This window comes from Catharus ustulatus, chromosome 2 (genome assembly GCF_009819885.2).
Source record: "Catharus ustulatus isolate bCatUst1 chromosome 2, bCatUst1.pri.v2, whole genome shotgun sequence".
In the NCBI taxonomy this organism is placed as follows: Eukaryota; Metazoa; Chordata; class Aves; order Passeriformes; family Turdidae; genus Catharus; species Catharus ustulatus.
The window spans coordinates 96,152,229-96,172,846 of NC_046222.1; the positions used below are offsets into that span (position 1 = coordinate 96,152,229).

At 37.5% G+C, this 20,618-nt stretch overlaps 1 protein-coding gene across 1 annotated transcript in view; it reads right to left on the minus strand.

Annotated features, from left to right (window-relative positions):
- Nucleotides 1–294: 294 nt before the first annotated feature.
- Nucleotides 295–20,618, minus strand: part of UXS1 (UDP-glucuronate decarboxylase 1) — a 56,918-nt gene continuing 36,594 nt past the window's right edge. The window contains exons 7-15 of the mRNA XM_033052327.1: nucleotides 20,080–20,184; nucleotides 18,673–18,732; nucleotides 16,549–16,670; nucleotides 10,003–10,122; nucleotides 7,215–7,258; nucleotides 6,295–6,355; nucleotides 4,783–4,840; nucleotides 2,400–2,503; nucleotides 295–1,129 (exon numbers count right to left, since the gene is read on the minus strand). Of these exons, the coding sequence (XP_032908218.1) occupies nucleotides 998–1,129; nucleotides 2,400–2,503; nucleotides 4,783–4,840; nucleotides 6,295–6,355; nucleotides 7,215–7,258; nucleotides 10,003–10,122; nucleotides 16,549–16,670; nucleotides 18,673–18,732; nucleotides 20,080–20,184 (806 nt within the window). The 3' untranslated portion in view covers nucleotides 295–997. The remainder of the gene's footprint in view (nucleotides 1,130–2,399; nucleotides 2,504–4,782; nucleotides 4,841–6,294; nucleotides 6,356–7,214; nucleotides 7,259–10,002; nucleotides 10,123–16,548; nucleotides 16,671–18,672; nucleotides 18,733–20,079; nucleotides 20,185–20,618) is intronic.

The following is a 20,618-nucleotide window of genomic DNA, read 5'->3' on the forward strand; positions in this document are numbered from 1 at the left end:
AAACACTTCCTCAGTATTTCCTCAGGAAGGCTGAAGTTAGGCTCCATAGTTTAAAGAAAATATTATCCTGCATCAGTATCAATTACCTGAATTGGAATAAATCAGGATGATTTGATCTATTTCAACAGACATCCTGCAGCCCTTACTATACATCTGTTAAAAGACAAGCAATGCAAGGCCAAAGTTATTAACTTTGAGTGAATTATTTACAGACTGTTACATTATAATTAATACATAATAGATCCACAGATGTGCAAATCCAGACAAATGCCCACAGTGAAACCTTGAAACTAGTAAACAGAAGTTTCAGTATTTTATTAAAATAGCATATTCAACCACTGTAACCAATAATACATTAACTTTATTCCCAGAGTACGCACAACACAGTAGTGATTCAAAATATCCTTATCCATGGTAATCAATGAAAATATCTCAAATTCAAGTGAACAACTAAAACTAAACTTTGAAAAAATCTCTCCTTTAAAGAATACATAAAGCTCTCATACAGAATTCTTTTAAACTCTTCTATATGCAGATGTCAGTGTCTTTCACCTGACAATACCACTAATTTTTTTCTTATGCATAGTAGAACATCTCATATTTTATAGTACCCATTTTATAAATAAATTGGCATTTTCCATCCCGTTTGTGTTTATCATCAGCTTCACAAAGAAACCAGTAAATAAAACTGTCAAGGACAGTCACAACAAAATGATCTCACATCAAGATATAAAACTTGAAGATACTAAAAGATGCTTCTACTCTATTTTACATAAAAAGACAGATTTAAAAAGTGCAAGGCAAGATTTGCAGGGAAAGGGAATATTTATGTTATTTTTAGGCACATCCACTTCTTTAAAGCAAGCTTCAGAATGAAATTCCAGTTCGTTCTTCATGATACCTGTTTTAAAGTCTCTCTTGAAAAAAAAAAAAAAATTAAAAAAAAATTACATCCGTCAAATGTCAAGCAGGGAATTTCCTGTCCAACTAATAGTCTTCAGTTATGTCTTGTTCTTCCTTTTTTCATCCTCGCAGGTTTTGGTTTGGGAATATACTGATTGTTCGCCTGATACTCAAGCTCTTTACGGAAGTAATGAATTGCTTTATTCAAACCTTCTTCCAATGGGACCTGTTCCCAAAAGTGAGGAGAGAATCGTATCACTCTAGGTTGCCATCAGCTCATTTCACAACAGTATCTTTTATACAACAGCTATCACAAGGGAGCCAGGGAATCTCTCTCTTAGCCAGTCTAAGTATTAACAGCACCACATGCTGGTTACATCTCCTCACTGCTGATGCAGCTGAGCTAAAAAGCAGCACGTGCATTTTCTGACATAAGTCGAAAAAGCCGACAAATTTAAATCTCACACATGGTTATGATGGGTCTGTTTAGTATCGAAACAGACATGCATAATTCTACTTTTAATTCCTAATGCATTGAAAGAGACAAACACCCAGCATTTAAGCCCCTTCTGTTTGTAAGGATTAAAGATCCTCTTTCGCAGCATGGTATAAAGCTGGCATCCAGTATCTCATTTGATGTTCTTAAATCCTTTACAAATAATTGTAATCCTACAAATTGCAGTGTTTAAATACAGGCACAGAATATGGAGACAGGAATAACAGAGGAATTGTTTTCTCAGGAGCCATATGCTCCGACACACTTGCTGACACCACCACCAATGCAGGAAGATAAAAAGAGCAGCACAGAAACTGCTTGCCTTGCTGTACCAACTCTGCACTGGGGCTGTACTTCAGTATCTGTACTGTACTTCAGAGCAAGTTTTGTTACTGCCTGTACCAAACACAGAAGGCCAGAAATACAAAAGTTAAACCTTCCATCTTCGCAACAATTTGCTACCACCATTGTGGTGTCAGATGTGGTCTACCAATACCAGGTGCCTCTGTGAATCCTTTCAGAAGCATCTGGATCTTTTTCTGTTATTAGGCTTACATTTAGTAGGTAGGTTCACATGTTTCCTGGAATGATTTTTGTCAGCAAATTTAAAAAAGGCTACAAATCACTGTGCAAGTTAGAATGGGGGGTTGGCTAAGTAAGTCACACTTCTGGGAATTAAAGATCTTACCTCTCCAAGCAAACCAACTTCTATGGCCAGCTATAGGAATGAGGATTGCAGCAACACCAGTAAACCCATTAGCTATGAGTTAAGTAACTAAGTAACTATGTACCATATACTTCAAATGATTCATCAGGCTTACAAAAAGGTAAACATCTCTTAATAAGCAAGTGAAAAAGTTAAAATGTTAAAACTGTTGTGGAAATGGTGTTAGGCAGATTTTCCAGTATGGGAAACATATTGTTATCATGTGGCGCTCCCTCATCCCCCTCTGCTTCCTGGTGTTTTCCCACACAGCAGCAGTAATGCACTTGTACATACCACAGGTTCCCAGCCAAGCAGTAACTTGGCTTTTCTGATGTCAGGTTTTCGTTTCTGAGGGTCATCTTGTGCTTCTGAGAGAAACTGGATTTCACTCCCACTGCCTATTAAACAAGACACTGTGATTTATCATCTGCAATTCACTATGCAAGCATTTACATCTTTTCTACCAACTGGAGCAGCAGATCTTTCTGCAGCTCTCTGCTTCATAATTCAGCCACTGAAATGCCTTGCAGACACAGGTGCACTGCATGCAACAGCTGGGTGATCCACCTGCTCCACAGCAACACAGGTTCACAAAGATTTCAGCATGGACTCATAAAAATTAAGTTATGCGTAGTCTATTAACCTCCTATGAGGAAATGACAAGGGCAGAGCAGTGGGTATCTTCTGCTTTGACTTCAGTGATGCTTTTGACACTGTCTCCCATAACACTGAGTGCTGAATGAACAGAGAGGAGGACTGAAAACTGCACGGCCAGGACCAGAGGGCGGTGATCAATTAGAGACTGGTAACTCGTGCTATACCACAAGGGTCAACGTTGGATCGATACTGAATTGCTGATACACTGGAGCACTGTGCTGCCATCCAGACCTCAAGAAAGGAGGATGGAGAAAGGGCTCACAGGAACCTCATGAAATTCAACAAATTCAAAGTCCTGAATCTGGAGAAGTACAGACTGGGGGCCAACCAGCTGGAATACAACTTGGCAGGAAAGGACTGAGGGTCCTAGTGGGCATCAAGCTGAATACAAACCCGTCACGTGCACCTGCCACAAAGAAGGCAAATGACATCCTGGGCTGCAGAAGTGCTGCCAGCAGGACAAGGGAGACCAGCTTTCCCACTAATCAGCATTGATGAGATCCATATGGAGAACTGGAACTGGGTCCAGTTCTAGGCTCCCCAGTACAAGAGAGACACGAACATACAGAGTGATTGCAACAAAGGGGCCATGGTGCTGATGAAGGGACTGGAATATGAGGAGAAGTTGAAAGACCTGGGGTCCTTCAGTCTGGAGAAGAAAAGGCTATGGGGAATTTCATCCATGTGTATAAATACTAGATGGGGGGATTAAGAAGAGGAAGCTAGACTCTTTTCAGTGGTGCCCAGTGACAGGATCAGAGACAATGGGCACAAACTGAAACAGAGGTGGCCCCAGGAAGATGTGGAGTCTCTACTCTTGGAGATACTTAAAAGCCACCTGGACATGGTCCTGGGCCACTGCTGGTTGTAGGCTGCCCTACCTGAGCTGAAGGGCTGGACCAAGTCCTACCTCAAGAGGTTCTTTCAAACATCAACCCTTCCATGATTGTTAGCACTTCGGCATTACAAAAGGGCATCAGTTTCTCTTTGTCCATAATCTCCAGTCTGATTTAAAAAACCAAGCACTTGCCTTTCCTCAGAACAACAGATGGAAATAGGCCAATTCTTCTAACCAAATCTAGCAAATAGTTTACACACTATTTTAGAACTAAACCACCTCCCCAGTGCACTGGAACAAATCAAGTTGTTTGTGAACAGACAAAGAGAGGTGACAATCTATGTGTCTGATGCGGTTGGTGCTGTGATTTTTCCATTTCCTTCCCTGATCTGTGGATACACAAAATTTTTCCAGAGGGAACAATTTTTATTAGAAACAACACATGCATCAGCTTCTGTGTTGTATTTTGGAGCTCATCTTTTTCAGATATGTCAGAAGTACTTCTGGAAGGTACAGACTAGAAGCCCTTGGCTAATGGCAGCAGGATATTTCAGCTCATTAGGGAGCCACACTAGAAGACCATGCACAATCATTTCCTTCCATTCTTGAGAGCTCTGATTTGCTACAGGTGTCAGAACAAGAATGAAGAGGAAGACACAGTGTTTTCTTCCCAGGTGCTGTCAACTCCTCCAAGAATCACTGTTAGAAGTAGTGACAAGAACAGAGAAAGACTGTTTCCACACCATGAGGTTTTTAATGTAGTTGAAGGATCACAGCCTGCATAACTGTGAAAAATCACCTTCCTGAAGTATCCCTATTGCAGCTGAGATATTATGCAGTACGTTTTCATTCATGTATTTTACATTTAATTTATGTATTGTCCTTGTGCCAAAATAAACCTAAAAAATTGTCTAAACCTTACAAAGATGAATGGGTATAGATTGCAGAGATATACAGAAAATGTATTCATTCTACTCTTCATGCAATAGTTTACAGACAATTGAGAGGATTTGGATTATCTTATTAATATTTAATGATATGATTAAATGCCTTTGATAAAATTATTAAGAGATCCAAAGACTAACTGAATTATCCACATGTTACACACACTAATCAAGTAATAATTATCTAATCACAATAAGTACTTCATAAACTTTACAAAGAATTACTAATCATACTCACCAACAAGTTTTTTAATTAACTGGGCAAACTCTAGGATAGTGTGCTCTTCTGGGTTTCCCTACAAATGTAAGAGATACTTATTTCAATAACAATTAAACACCTTATAACATGCTAGACACAAGACGGTTCCAACAGGGGCATATCAAGTTCTGAAAAAGCTAATCTTTAAGCTTTATTCGACTATATTGAAAATAAAAAAACCAAACCCCAGCAACTTTGATAAGCTCCTTACTCATTAGAAATTTTTTCTCCATTACATTCACGTTGGTAATTCAGTGTATGTAGAGAGGTGTTATTCCCTGCCTCTCCTCCCTCCTCATCCTTCAAAAAGTCATTCTGTGAAGAGCTGCCGATCACAGTAAAGGCCTGTCACTGAGCAGCCCAGACAGCCACATTGTTTGGAAATCCGGATTCAGGGACTGTGCCCAGTTGAGTGTATCGTGACAGGTATCTTGAAGAAGTATGCTAAGTTCTTGGTTCATTCAAAGTCAGGAACCCATTAGAACTTATTTAGATGCAAACAATTGATTCTGAATCTACTACAGCTTTCATATCAATACATAAAGGCTACTTGCTTTCCTATACAATACTCTTTTTCTCTGTTCTTAACCAACTTGCACATAATTTCCTGATCAACATTTCACGATCAAATGCTGAACACCTTCTGCTAGCATTAGCTCACCTTCATCAGACTCAATTCCCTCCATCTCTAGCTTTCCTTGTTTCAAAACTCTTTACAACATCTCGTTTGATCTCAAGCTGAGCACTTCAGATACACATGGATTTAAATACTGAGTTTTCTGAAGACAAAGCATGTTACAGAGTTTAAACACATCAGCATTTGGATTGAAACACATAAATTAATTTATGGCCACAGGATAAAAGGAAAATCTAGTGAACAACTGCCCTGTAGAGTTCAGTATCTGATTTGGCAAGAGCTGGCATGCACAAGAAGTGACTTGGGATACACACCCTTTTTCTGTTTTTAAAATCACTACTAAGAATAAGGTGACAACAAAGAGAACAGAACAAAAATCCTACTAGACAAGTTCCAAGCATTTTAAACAATGTTAGAGAACAATACCATAAAATACCATCACATTTTCCTTGAATCCAGGGTAGTGTGAAATTATTTCTAGTTATCTAGAGCTAAGTATTCCTTCAGTGCTTTTTTTTTTTTCACTAAAATCAGTCTTCAGTAATTTTCTTGGTGCACTTTGCATGTGTCCCCCACAGATTTTTTCCTTCATATTTTAATTACACACATCTTCTTGCTAGAACAAATAAAAAGCTCCAGCAAATATAGCCTGTTCTTGGAACTGTAAGATCTCAATATCTAGGGGCTTAGTCTTCTTATTTATAGAGAGAGTACATGGCAGAATACATTCTTCAATTAAAAACCTTTTTTTGTTCAATTTATTTTTTCTAGAAATCAGATTCATTGGCAAGGAGGAAAACAGGTGGTGTTGACCAGTGCACTGTAACTCAGGAGAGTGGAGCACTCCTACTCACCAAGTTGACAGGACTGCTGACATTGCTGTTCATCAATGCCACCAACCCATTCACAAGATCACTGTAAAAGAGGGAAGAACAGATCTAGAGGCTGATTTCCAATGAATCTCAAACAGAATACAGCAAAAGTTGCAATACAGAGGCACATAACACTACCACCTACTTTGCAGTCTGTTGTTTGAATTGTCTTCTCATTTTCAAAAATTCTTAAACCAAGTTTGTTAAAACCCAGTATTTTAGTATTACTTTCCCTCAGCAATATAACCCAAAGTTATTCTGGATTATTAGCCACAGATGTAGCACCTTGGTCCTAGACGTAAAAATCTGGATCCTTTTCATTATTACTTATAATTAGGAAAGGAATGGGTACTTTGACCTGGTGGGGTTTCTTTAACATCTATTACTGCTAATACTATTTTCAGCAGAGGGAAAGAGTATTTTCAAGCAAAGAATGCTTAAAACAACCCAAAAGTCCAATATGGGTTCTTTTGGCTTGCTTTTTTTTTTTTGTGCACAGCACACCAACCACAGCAATTCCAAGGACACGAGGTGGCAGCATTGCATTAAAATGCAGACTGACAAACTGCTCAGCACTAAAACTTGCCTGTTACTTGATGTCTCTGAAAGGGAAGAGCATGTTAGTATCTCAAGTAAATTTCTAAATCAATTAATGTTTTTCTCCTTAGTATTTTAAAACCTTCCATGTCTTCCTTCTGAAAATAAATCTGTCTCCTAATAGCTCCAGTAAAGCAGATCAGCCAGCTGAGAAACGCTGAAATCAGATTTCAATGGGTGCATGTTTTTTTGAGTGCTTATAATAAAAAATTATTTTAAAAAGTAAAGCAAATGCACATGAATAAAAACGGATCAGGCTACTTGAACCATGAAGTAAATTATGAGCCAGAACAAACAAGGCTTACCTGACATACTGGAAAGCTCTTGTCTGAGTTCCAGATCCATAAACCTAAAACCATATGAAAAATAGGAAAGTTAATAAATACAGAAGTCCACTCTAGCCCAATTATCTTTTCCTTACCAATCTAGAAAAATATCTCAAGGCAAAACACTTGAGACACAAGCTCAGTGTTACAGGAATGGAAAAAAATGTGCTTGCAGAGCCTTTGGCAAAGTATCAGTTCATTGAAGGTTGTCTTCCTCTTGGATCTGTCTCCAGTAAATATATCCCTAGGCATTTTGTTAACCAGAACCCTGCATGAAGGAAACCTTCTCAGGGGTGTAAGACAGAGTGATGCTTTGTCCTCTCCTGGAACACTGAAAGAAGGTGCAGCCTGCACTCAGCCAGAAAAGAATGCCAAACCTTTAAAACAAACTTCAGAACTTCAGACTACTAAGATGTGGTTATCATGAGCAGTTTTGATTTGCTCATGAACAACAGCTAGCTTCAAAGAGACCACTAAATCTTAGTGGTCTGTAAAATAATTGTTGATAAACAGCACTGTGTTTAAAGCAATCAGGACCCAAAAAAATTTCAAAGCTCTAAGTATTACCATCTAGGGAAATGGGAACCAGTGCAATGTCTAGATGATACAACTCACAAAGTCACCTGTACAGATTTGTATCAAAACCTTAGATGGGAAGAAAAGAAGTCTGCTCAGGTTACATACTGGTACTTTGGAGCAAGTTGCTGAAGTTCAAACAGACATTAATGTATACTCGAAGTGTACAGAATGGTATTTGATACCATTATTTTTTTCACAGTTTTACGAAGTAAAGTACTAAAGTCTCTAGAAGATGAATACTTATATTCTGAAAGCTATTACTAGGCACATTTAAGTGGTGAAAACATTTCAGTTTAACTGGGACACACACATTTTACCATCAATCTGCTGCAACAGAAAGGCTTTTAGAAGGACAGAAAAGAAAGCATGCTTGTTTTCCTCGAGGACAGAAAGGGCAGTACAATGGTACATAGGCCATCTGTTACATGATAAGCCTTGTGCTCTCCAAGGCTGATTCAGAGCCCAAAAGAATTCACATTTCAGTACACACTGGGTAAGATCAGGGGTCTAAGAGTTTACCCAAAAACTGATTCAAAGAGGAATGCACTAGCTTGATGGACTCTCAAACAAACAGGAAGCAGATTTATGCATTTATGTAGAGCTCCCTGCATTTAGTTTTACTTTCAGCATGTGGGATACGTTTTACAGAACTAAGTAGTTGTACATGGTTTTTGCAAAGTCATCCATGTGGTTATCTTTCCCACATACAGGCAATGGCTGGAAAACAGAAGATAGTTTTTATCTTCCAATTTCTCCTAAATCTTTCCTTTACAATAACAACACAACAATCATCATGCTTGCATAGGCCACAAGTGACACTGTTCTCTACTCCATTTGAAGAAGCATTCTGAACTGAGAGACCAAATACATAGTTTCTAAGGAGATCAACAAACTTGGTATTCCTATCAGCCATGTAAGAGTGGCAACTCCTACAAGGATCAAAAAAAGCTCCGCCTTCTTGTCTGCTTCTATTTGTTTTCTTCCAATAAACAAGTCTGGGGACACACTTGGGTAAGAAAATGAAAGTCTTTCTGCAGGAATTTATGTTCCTTTTTAAAATGTTTTGATAGGAAAAAAGCATTGACCCTCATGGTTGTGCTGTCTATGTAGTACTGAAGGGATTCTTATCAAGGGCGAGGCGAGCTGGGCTCTCTGGTTAAGTCAGCTACCCAAGACTAAGCCCTGAGATCTGCACTCTTAATGCTGACTTATATGGCAGACTAAATGTCATATGCCCCAGTAAACACTGGCCAGTAAGTTACAGTCAGCATCACACAATAGCTACCATTCACTAAGCACTAACAGTGATTTCTACAAAAGCTGTAAATCTCTGGGGGGGGAAATATTTAGGAGAGGTGGTGAATACAGCATTACTGCAGGCTTATTACTCTAAATAACCACAAGCCTTAACTAGAAATTTAGCAAAGGCTAGGAACACCAGAGTACCCAAGATTCATTACTGATGACCTTAAACATTAGTAACAAATTGCTAAATAGCAAGCAAGTAAGCACATACTGCCCTCCAGAGAAGACCTTGGATCTCTCAAAAATTATCAGTGTAAGGTGATGTGCATTGCTTTGCAGAACCTGTGTAATTTGAACTCCTTAAATTTTTCTTTGGAAAGAGTTCTAGATTTCACTCTGTCAGTAGGGTAGTATCAACCACCAAAATTTTGCAGGGGGTAGTCATGCTTTGGCACATTATTTGATAAAGATGAAAGTTAGATGAGATCTATCACAGGACACCAAGCTTGCTTGGCATGACTTATTCCCTGGCCTAAACTCTTCAATTCTCTGTCCAGTTTCAGATTTTTCTCTGCAATAATTACAGTTGTGGGAGTTACCACAAAACTGTCATCTTTTTTCTCCTCGGATTGTTTGCTTCTTCTTAAAGATATTCCTGACAGAACTCTGGATTTTGTTTATATCCCAAATAGAAAGAAGGTTGAAATGCTTCTGCAGATTGCAACTGGTAGCCTTGTTTCTTTGTGGGAAAGAAAGATGAACCCCATTGACAGAGCACATCTTCAGACATGTCACTCCATACGTTTGAGTTTGGTGCACTGGAACATTACATTTTGGAGGAGGGGAACATCAGTATTTTCTAAAATTTATTCTCATTCACAGCACATCAGGACAGGATAGAAAGACGAATGGTTCTTCATATCACCAGGAGATCATCACTTACTGTTAGTGGTTCTCCCTGGAGAGCTTGTAGGATAAAATTACTGACAACTCTTCCATCATTCATATGCATTCGAGGACCAAAGGTGTTGAATATTCTCGCAACCCTCACTTCAACTCCTTCCTGCAGTCAAAGAAAAAAGAATTGTTACTTCCTTAAATAAGCATATTTCTCCCTAAAAATGTAAACTCATCCCTGTCAAAAAGCTTTTTAAGAATCCCTCTTTAAGCTTTAACATGCATTATTTTCTAATAATGAAACACTTAATGTCTCCTCAGTCCTTCTGAAAAATGTAGTACATATAGCAAGGTAATTTATACTAGTTCTCAGTATTTGTAATGCAAATCTAAATCAGTGCTACATGATTTTAGCACACGCATTTTCTTCCATGAAGAACTTTAAGATTTTTCAGTAATACATTTCCAACACTTCACCTGGGACTTAGCTAGTTTTTTGCACTTAAGTCTCACGATAACCAGATACAGTACCAAGGCAGCATTTCCATAGGTTATGAAAGTCCATGCTTTAAAAATGCTGAACATGTCAAAAAAGTATCTTTTACAAAGGCCATACCACAGCTACATTGTACTCTAGTGCCCTTCTTATTAGGCTGTGTAAATGCATGCATTTACAATCAAACTCTTCACCGGCATAGCTTTTTCCAAGAAACATTTTTATTTCCAGAAGTCCTTTCTACAGAGTATTTCACAAATCTTCAAAGCAAAATGCAACTAATATGTGAAATTGGAACCTTTCTGGACAAAGTATTTTAGCATTTGAAGCAGTGACTCTCAAGTTATTTTGATTGACACATTCATTTGGACAAGCCACAGCTTACGATAAAGCCTACAGGAAGGATGTTTGGCCTTTATGAGCTTAAACAGGATACTGCTGAGTTCAGAGTTCTTATGCTGTAAGCATAAGATAAGATGTAAGCATAAGATAGATGCTACCATCTGAGAATGACAATCACAAGGTAGGGAAGAAAGTATCAACATCATTGCAGCCCTATGTATCCTCCTCATACTACCTGGTCCTCCCATCTTCCAGAAAAAGACATCCTTGTATCAGTCACAGGAAAAAATTTGTCTGAAGTAAACTCTGTGTGCTCTGATTCAACTGAAGTTACAACCACAGTGCTCTGGAGTTGCAAACATTCTTTCCATAACCATTAATTCAGTGGACACACAGAACATCTTGTATTTTCCATGTATTTCACTAAGGCTTAGACCAATGCTTGCTCTTGTCTTGGAAGAGAGTGTATGTGGAAGAAGTGTATTGTTGGTACATCTGTGGCTGAAAGCTGCAGCTCATACACACTTCATTCAGAAGAGACCTGGAAACACGCTTTTCTTCAAAATAAATGTAGTTTCATGCACAAGAGACACTTGCAGGAAAATGTGACCTTCTCTCTTAGGTCTCCAAGTGATTCATAAACAAATGAATCCTCAAAGATGTTTTGTGAAAGCAGTAGAAATAGTTTTTTACAGGTGACAGACAGGCAAAAGGGACATTCAATACATTAGTTATTACTTGGTGTTGAGAAATCAGAAACAATAGTAGTACAGATAAAGCCCAATATCTCCCACTATGGAGAAAGTCAAACAACATTGAATTCGATTTAGCTGCAAGTAAGATTTCATTTGTCATGATCAAACCTTGTTTGCAACTGCAACTAAATGGAAAACTAACAGTAACAAGGGAGGTAGCTATTGTGCCACAGAAAAAGATACACGGTCTTTGTCCAACAAGTTTGTATCCACAACAGAGCCAGAAAACAACCTCACAACATCCACTGTGTCCTTCCTGCTAAAAGAGACTGGAAAGAGCAGAAGTCCCTTTCCATGCAAAATGCATCAGCTGGGAACATACTCTTTTATTTCCTGTTAGCTAAAAAAGTACAGCAGTGTGACATTTCAAATGTAACACATTACAGCAGCACATTACAGACTCATTCCCAAAGCTTAAATTGCATTTGCAAACACATACTCTTACAGAGCTGTTCCTTCCTTTGTTTTGCCCAGCACTTTATCTTAAGAAGGCCACTGACTCCATCAGGAAGGGGTTGTATTTCACATGGGCTTTCCACATACTGTCATTAATAACAAGTGCAGAAAATAAGGCACCTGGAAGCTAATATTCACAATAAAAATAACTCATTCAATAATGCTGACCAAAAAACCTCCCTTGCACTGCACAAGCTACAGCAGCAGCCTTGTTTTCCAGTATTCACTGGAAACTAGCAAGGGATCTAGAAAAGAAAAACAACACATCTTCTATAGGCACTTACTCATAGAAACAATTAATCCATTATTTCTTCTCCCTTCCATTTATTCACCTCACCCCACTGTAATGTTGTCTTTTAAAATGAGTAACATTTTATTTATAGTATCATCTAGCAAAAACTTTTCAGCCTAGTGCATTGAAAAAGCTATTTTCTATGCAACTAATTTTTCATTTGCCCCTTAAAAACTGCAATCTGTCTTCTCAAAAGAAACTCTCCCACAGACAGACATCTTGGAGCCAGTAACTTAAAAATTGTCCTAACTCCCCTTTTTCTGTTTCATGAACATCTCATTTGAAATGATCCTTTTTATATGTTGAGCAACTCTACTCCTTTTTGTACTAATTGCCTATGTCTTAGCTATGTTCTGTTACTCTAATTATTATCAATAACATGTAGTAATGACTGACTACCTCTACCATATTCCCAGGTTTGCAGCAGTAAGTCATGTACAGTATTTTATGACATCCTAGAGAAAGGAAAAAAACCCTATTTGGCTCATATTTATACTGCTAAACATAAGAGATTTATCTCTAATGTTGAGATAAAATGCAATCAACTGCCTTCTGTCCTCACAGTTTAAGACATTGCCTTCCCACAGCAGATTGATCAGAAAGAAAATTCCTTAAGCAATTCAAACAACCAGCCTGAGAGCAAGATCATAAAACGCAGGATGGTGGACTAGCAAAACACTTCACTCTATTATTTATCAGTATGAATTTCTTCAGAGACTGTGCCTGTACAGAAAAAAAGAGACAGTAAAGAAGCAGGGAAGATTGTTATGGCTTATGGAGATACCTCCTCTGAATAAGTTCTCAAGATTATTCTATATAGCTGTCAGTCAAAAATGTACAATTAATTATCCAGTCGGCAAAACAAACTTGTCCATGGTTTTCAGCATGAGTCTTTGCTAGTGATTTAGGTTTAGAGATCTCAGCTCCAGAAACTATCAAGGGTATCAAGGATGCTATAATAAGTCCTTAATTTAAAAGACATATTTTAATTTTATAAGCTTTTTAAGAGTAAGTACATCCTTGTGTTGACTGTCTTAGAAATTAGATCAATACAATTCAAATGCCAAGTTTCTTTTAATCAAATTTGAACACAGTTGTGGTTGTAATTAACAAGGAAATCAGGCAAGCTTCACCTATTAATTACCAGTGCTTCCTTCTTTGCAAAGTCGGTGGCTCTACCTGAACAGAAAGTATGAGTTAGGCCTTCCTGCATAAAAGATCACAAAAGGAAAAGCTACAAATCTCTGCTATCCAGCAGACAACGAAAAAATCTGTTGGGGAAGTTCAGACAGTAGCAGGGGTATCACTGTGACCTGATACAAATCTTTACCAATGTCTTAGTCAAAATTACTCAGATTGTTGTCTGCATTCCTTGTTCTAATTGTCCCTTTCTTACTGATTCATATGCTTTCTCAAGTATTTCACAGATCATTAACTCTCAAAATTGTTCCCAAACCCCTGAATTGCAATCAAAGAAGAATTACTAGCACTGTGTACTGGATCTATCTATGATGTGTTTAAGTTACAATACTCTACAATGAGGCTGGGCCCAAGGAATTTTATTTATAGGTGCCATCAACTGTATAAAAAATTCCATTAATACTCTGTTACTAAAAGCTTTTTGGTATTATTTTGCAAAGACAGTGATGCTGAGATCTGAATTTCATAAGCACTAAAGCTCCTAAACAAGCTAGGAAAGACAGCCTCAATCATCTGACTCTATACTCTGGGCATAATGCAGGTCCCTGAACACAACCTACAATTTTACAGTTGAAATGTTACTATGCTTATAGTTCAACATTTCAGCTATTCTAAGGCAATTCCAAAACTATCACTAAATGTGATAGCTATATCACAACAAAGCCTGTTTTTTACCACCAAAGCTTTCAGAGCCACATAGCTGCTATAAAAACTGAATTAAGAAAGTGGAAGGAGAAGAAAAGTTTTCCTGTAACATTCCCAAAGTGTGGCTTCACTCTGGAGAATTTACTTACAGGTCAGTAATATAAGAAAAGAAAGAAATCTAGTTCACACAACAGCATTTAAACTGCTGTGCATTTTTATTCACAACAAACCTATGCAGATGATGCAAATCCCCGCCATGAAGGAAATGTCAGACTCTAGTCATATTTAAATTAATCTAGAGTATTGAAGCAAACATTAATACCTAGATTTCCAGGTAGTTCAATAATGTCAAATAGAATTTTTTTAAGGTTAAACAGAAAACTGAATGGCAAGTCCTGAACAAAGCACAAAATTCACACTGGAATACTGTATGCTGAAATTCCCCTCCCACTACTTTTTCAGGTGACAAAGTCAAGAAAGGGTCAAAATAAGCAAACAAAACAACACTGCCAGCAGAAAAGAATGCAGTAAAAATGTCTTGGTCAGGACTACTGAGGAACTCTGATGACAGCACATAGTCAACTTTGACCAGATTCAAAAACCATTCTGATTCAAATAGGCTGTCTGGAAGTATAACTCCAGCAGAACTTCAGTTTTACTTCACATCTTTTGGAAACACTATTAGGTGTTTATGGTACCCATCAATGTGCATAATGATGGAAATCTTTGTAAGAAACGACAAAGAAATGCAAAAAAAAAAAAAAATTGTCTGTTTCTTCTTTTTATTGAAGCTGAGAGATTCTGGAAATATTTTAGCCTGAAATCCTACTCTTTGGGGTTACATCACTCCTACTGAAAATTCTCTTAAAAGCACAATGCTTATTTGCATAGAGGAAATCAGACCTTTTCAAAAGGTAAGGTTTCCTCCACTAACAACAGCGTATCACCTGAACACTACTCACCCCCCCATTTTTCTCACACCTGCTCAACAGTGTTTCAGAATATATCTGAACATAGGACAAGTTTGGGCAGACTTCACTAACCTGTAAGGAGTACAAGAAATATGTCACAGAGCTGCCCCTAGGACAGACAGCTCATTTGCATAATGAGTTTTTACTTAATCTATGTGTGCACTGCAGTTCCACCTTACAAACCTTTCCATTCTTTGTAAATCCTGCATAAAATTTACGAGATGCTATCATGGCTCATTCTGTGGTTTTAAATACAACCCATTATTTTAAAATTGCCTACTCATGACCTTCTAAAAGACTACTTCAGAGTGTACCACAAACCTGCAAAAAATGCAACAACCTACAGCTCGAGAATTTCTCATAAAAATTGCAATCTTCAACTGCAAATGGGTTCCCAGACTGATAGGGAATATTTTGCTACAGTGAAATACTGGAGACATCAGTATCATCATATTGGACCTTAAATGATTTCAAAGAAAACAAAGGAGACAGAACCTCTGCCTTCTCTGTCTGGTAGAAGAGATAAGGTAAAATTACTATTCTATACTAAAATACCATCTCTTTAAGTCTTACCACTTAAGCTTCATTCTGTTTTTAAGGTTTATAAAAGCACTTAGAATTTTTATAATTTAAAGGTTTAAAATTCTATACAATATACTATGTTTGATTTACACTTTTGTATATTAAAGCTGCAAATAACAAGAAATACTGATACAATTTTCTTTAGTGTGCCACATTTCTAATTAAATAGTCTCCTAGAGCCTAGCTGAACCACAATTAAGCAAGATTTACACAGAGGTAGAGAGTCAGTTAGTTAATGATGAGTTTTTCTACTTGCTGGTTAGGAAACACAAGGAAACTAGCATGCATAATCTTAAATATATTTTGAATTGCATTTTTAACCTCACATTACTGTCTTTGAAAACAGGCATTACATAGCTAGGTATTCATTAACGTCTGTATTTATAACTACATAATTTAAAGATATTTCAAAAGTGCTTAAAATACATTGCTTCTATGTAAATACTCATTAAAGACCTTCAACATTCTTATCTGCATATTGTGATTTTGATTATTCTTCTTCAACATTCCACATTTATCAGTAATGGCCCTATCCAATCCCATTGACTTCTCAGCACACTAAGGTCACCTCGGTTTAATCTGTGTAAAAACTATTTACTATACTGAAAGACATATTATACCTATTAAGAAGACTAAAGCACATTTTCGACAAGAAGACTGCTCATCTGAAAATACACAACAGATGGGCACAATAAAACCTTCCCATTAAAGAAAACAGATTTTACAACAACAGGATAAGTGCTCCTACTCAAGATGTTTTCTTTTGCTCTCCTACCCCAAAATTCCACATATTGCCATACACTGGCCTTCAACAATTACAGAAAAAACACCAAATCTGATCCAAGTTTAATACCTGCTTCATGTACGCGTAACACATGGTCTCTGCAACCCGCTTTCCTTCATCATAGCAGGCTCTTGGACCTATGGGATTCACATGCCCCCAGTAATCTTCATTTTGAGGGTGAACTTCAGGATCTATGGGAAAAAAAACCACCTTAGATTATGATATATCAAAAGATGACTACACATGATGAAACTTTCAGTAGAGCATTGGTGTTATACAAGTCAGCACAGTTTTCTCAAAATTCTGCATTTTAGAAAATCTTACATTTCAAAACAGTGTCTTTAAAGCGCAATCACTGGAACCATGAAAATGACAATGGCAGAAGATGAAAGACCAATAAAATAACTGAGTACAAGCAAACAACAGCCAGCCACTGCTTTCCCTAAAGGTGTATGAACAGGAGGGTTAAATTCAACTCTTCTCTGCAAAGACAAGACTACCTCAAGGGCATAAATACAACTTTTACCTGAAGTGCTTCAGAGGAAACATTACAAGTTATGTAGGTAGCAGTTATGTAGGAGGCATTACAGTTTATATTGGAAAGTAAAGCGTATTCAAATTTCATAAAATAGGAAAAAAGAAAAAAGGAGACAATAGAGATGCACTGCATTTCTTTAAGACATAAGAGTGATGTACTATAAAGTACTTACATTTCCTCTTTTACCCTAAGCATTTTTACTAGCTATCACTGGGCACAATTAGGTTAGACAATCTTTTGGTTTCATCCAGCACAGACAAACAACTAAACAACAATCACCTAGGAACCTTTATGATGTGTGCTTTACATGCTTGAAAAAATACAAACACTTGGTTAAATCTCTCCCTCTTGTGTCTTAAGAATGGCATAATTTCTAATGGGTTTGAAGTTCGCATACATTAGTCCAGAACTTCCTAGTGCTGAAAGCTAATTTTTGAAACATCTTTGACAGTCAGTTCTGATTAAACCTTCCAAATTTTATGCTGGTCAGACATGATTATGGGTGAATTTGTGCCATATGAAAGCCAAGAGCAATGGTAAATGCATAGAAGTTTTACACGATTATAAAAGCCCATAGCAATCTTAAAAAGGTCTGAAAAGATGCTGTGGGAAAGGAGATACTCCAGAAGGGAGTTTGTTCAGTTACAGAAGAGTTCTTGGGGCTACCATTCTTCTCTGTGGAGCCTGACCACAAATAATCTAAGGCTTGTGAGTCAGTAGGAAAGCTGCACATGCTGAGGCCACTTTGGCTGGCCGTTCATCTTAGTGATCTCTGGCCTGGGCATTTACTCTGAATCTTCTGAAGCTACTCCACCAAAAATGCACACCTGAAGGCGTGTTCTTTGTCCTTCCTCATTTTTTGCTCACAAAGCTTTCTATCTTGCACCCCAGGAGACCATTTCTGTTTGCGCTTTTCAGGTGAGACTCAAATCTACTCCCACTGAGCAGGGTAATGTGCCTGTGTATCTCCACTAATCTTGCAACAATATTATTATCAATTATTCAATAATTCAGAACAGAAAGAAGTTTCTCTAGCAGGCACAGGGTCTGTTATACTCCCAAGGAAGTACTAAAGATTCCTGCTGCATTCAGTCACCATCCTATCCACCATTCTTTCACTCCTTCACTTCTAACACTAAGAGGAAGATGGAGAGTTGCCAATGTTACATTTTAAGAGACACCAGAAGAACCTACATGCACAACCAGTATTTTCTTAGCTTGGAGATTATGTCCTTTGTCTCTTTTACAGCAGGGCAATTGCTAAATCTTAACAATACAATTCCTATGTGATGGAAAAAAGATATGCATATTTACTATTGAAATTATCTTTCTTCTCAGGTTTTCATTATGGCATCTGGACTTTAGAGTACAATACTCAATTTCCCCACTCAATTTCTCTTTGGAAAAAGAGACATAAACCAGGACATGGGAAAGATACAGACAACACCACAAGTCTCCTGCCACCACTCTTGACTAGACACAAAGCAAGCACTGTAAATGCCCTTCTCATATTTTAAACTGTAAGAAGAACATCTCCTAAAAAAGCAAGCTAAGACAGTGATGAAAATCTATCATTCTGGTATCTGACAAATGTGCAAATACCCTTTTACACAGTGATATCTGACAAGTTCTAAATACTGTTTTATTCTTCTTACCTCCATAAACCTCTGACGTAGAGGCCAGCAGCAGCCGTGCTCCAACACGTTTAGCTAAACCTAGATTTTGGGCAATGGGGAAAGAAGAACATAATTACAGCAAGTGCAAGAATCTTTCCCTCATGCTAGTTGTTTTAGTGTGATCCTTTCTTACATGTTTTTAAAGAGAATTCCATTTCTCTCACTAGGCAAATTTAGCTGTAAATCACATCCATAGCTCCCACTTACAAAACTTAAGAAACAGCAGAGCAGCACCTGCATGTGATATATTTGCTTCTGGGACCAGCAGGTGCACTGAATCAAGATCCAAGAACTTAATCTATTACAGTCTAAATAAAGGCCAAGGAAGCATTCCACTTAGGAAATGAGGATCTTGAAACAACATAGTATATTATGATTACCAAATTCTTCTTTACATAAAGACAAGTTATGCAAAGAAACTTACACAGAATAACATGTTATATGACAAAAATCAATGATTTCTCTTTTATTATGCCCTTTTAAACTGCTTCGATGGTCCTACCCATCACATGAGATTATCCTGCATTCCATTTCAATGGCTTTCTGGTCTTTAAGCTGGCACAGCAAATCAAACAAATCGCTCACCTGTGCCATTGTGGCACCTCAATAGCTTCTGAATCACTTGACTCTCTGAACTGTACTCTCTGGAGTATCACTCAAATAAGAAATTCAGCTATGCTAGTGCCCAGGAGTTTTTCTAACTCATAACAATTCTTAGGATCACTGACACTCAGATCATTCTGCATCATACCAAATGGCATGAAGACAGGAGGAAAAAGCAGTGAAGGCTTGAGGTCTTCTTTTCACAGACCCACTCCCAGCATCAAAACTAACAGACAAAGCTTAAAACATTGTTTTGTAATTATTCAGAATGAAGCTAGACATTAAACACACTTTCAGAATTTGCTGGCCAAGGCGTGCACAACAGGGTGAAGTACTCCTGATATCTGGAGTTTAAGCCAGTGCAATTCTACCTAGTCCAATGTTTGCTGAGGTGGAAAGGAACACTCACTCATCGTGGTAATCGTGGGAATGTTCCACAGTAACCAAAGTGAAAACTGCAGCAGAGAACACAACTGTGCTATAAAAATCCCATGCTCTTAATTGTTCCTATTACTTCTGTAATTACTGCACACTTTATAGCCAACTTAACATCACAAAGTTCTTGTGCTTTGAAAGCCATGTTGTCAGTGTTCATTTGTACATATATTTAAAGGAAAACGACAAAAATCTTCAAAGAGGGTAAAAATACTCCCAACCTTATTTTTCTTCAAGAAACAACTTTTTAAAGTGTACAACTCATTTGCTTCATCCTCTCCCTCCCCAGCAACTCTATCAGGATATGATGTCTAACCAAGTTAAAATATAAAAAAAAATTCCACTTACCCAGCATGTTTAATGTCCCAATAGTGTTGGTCTTCAATGTTTTTATAGGATTATACATGTAATTTGGAGGAGAAGCAGGAGATGCTAGATGATAGATCTGGTCCACTACGGGAAAATGGAGAGGATAGCATTAATATTTTCCCACATAAAATATTAAATGAGAAAGCCTTACATTCAAGAACAAGCACTCCTTTGTGCACTTACTAGCACTAGAACCCAGCACTTCCTGTATTGCTACCTACAGACAATATGGACATAAACCTGATGTAGCTCTAATAAAAATTTAATTTTTAGTAAAACAAAACCTAGAACATAATGTAATGTATCGACACTGTTGACATGGATATAGATGTCTGTGTTGGTGCTCACACATTTCCAGTTATAAAAAATTTAGTTGAGTACTTCAGAAATGTTTAGAAGCTGTAAAAGTATTTGCAGTGTTATGCTACCCTCAAGTTTTTAAGTGGCTACAAGCTTCAGAGTATTTTTCTAAAATAGACTATGAAGCAAAAATGGTAAAAACATTTTTTCAATATGAG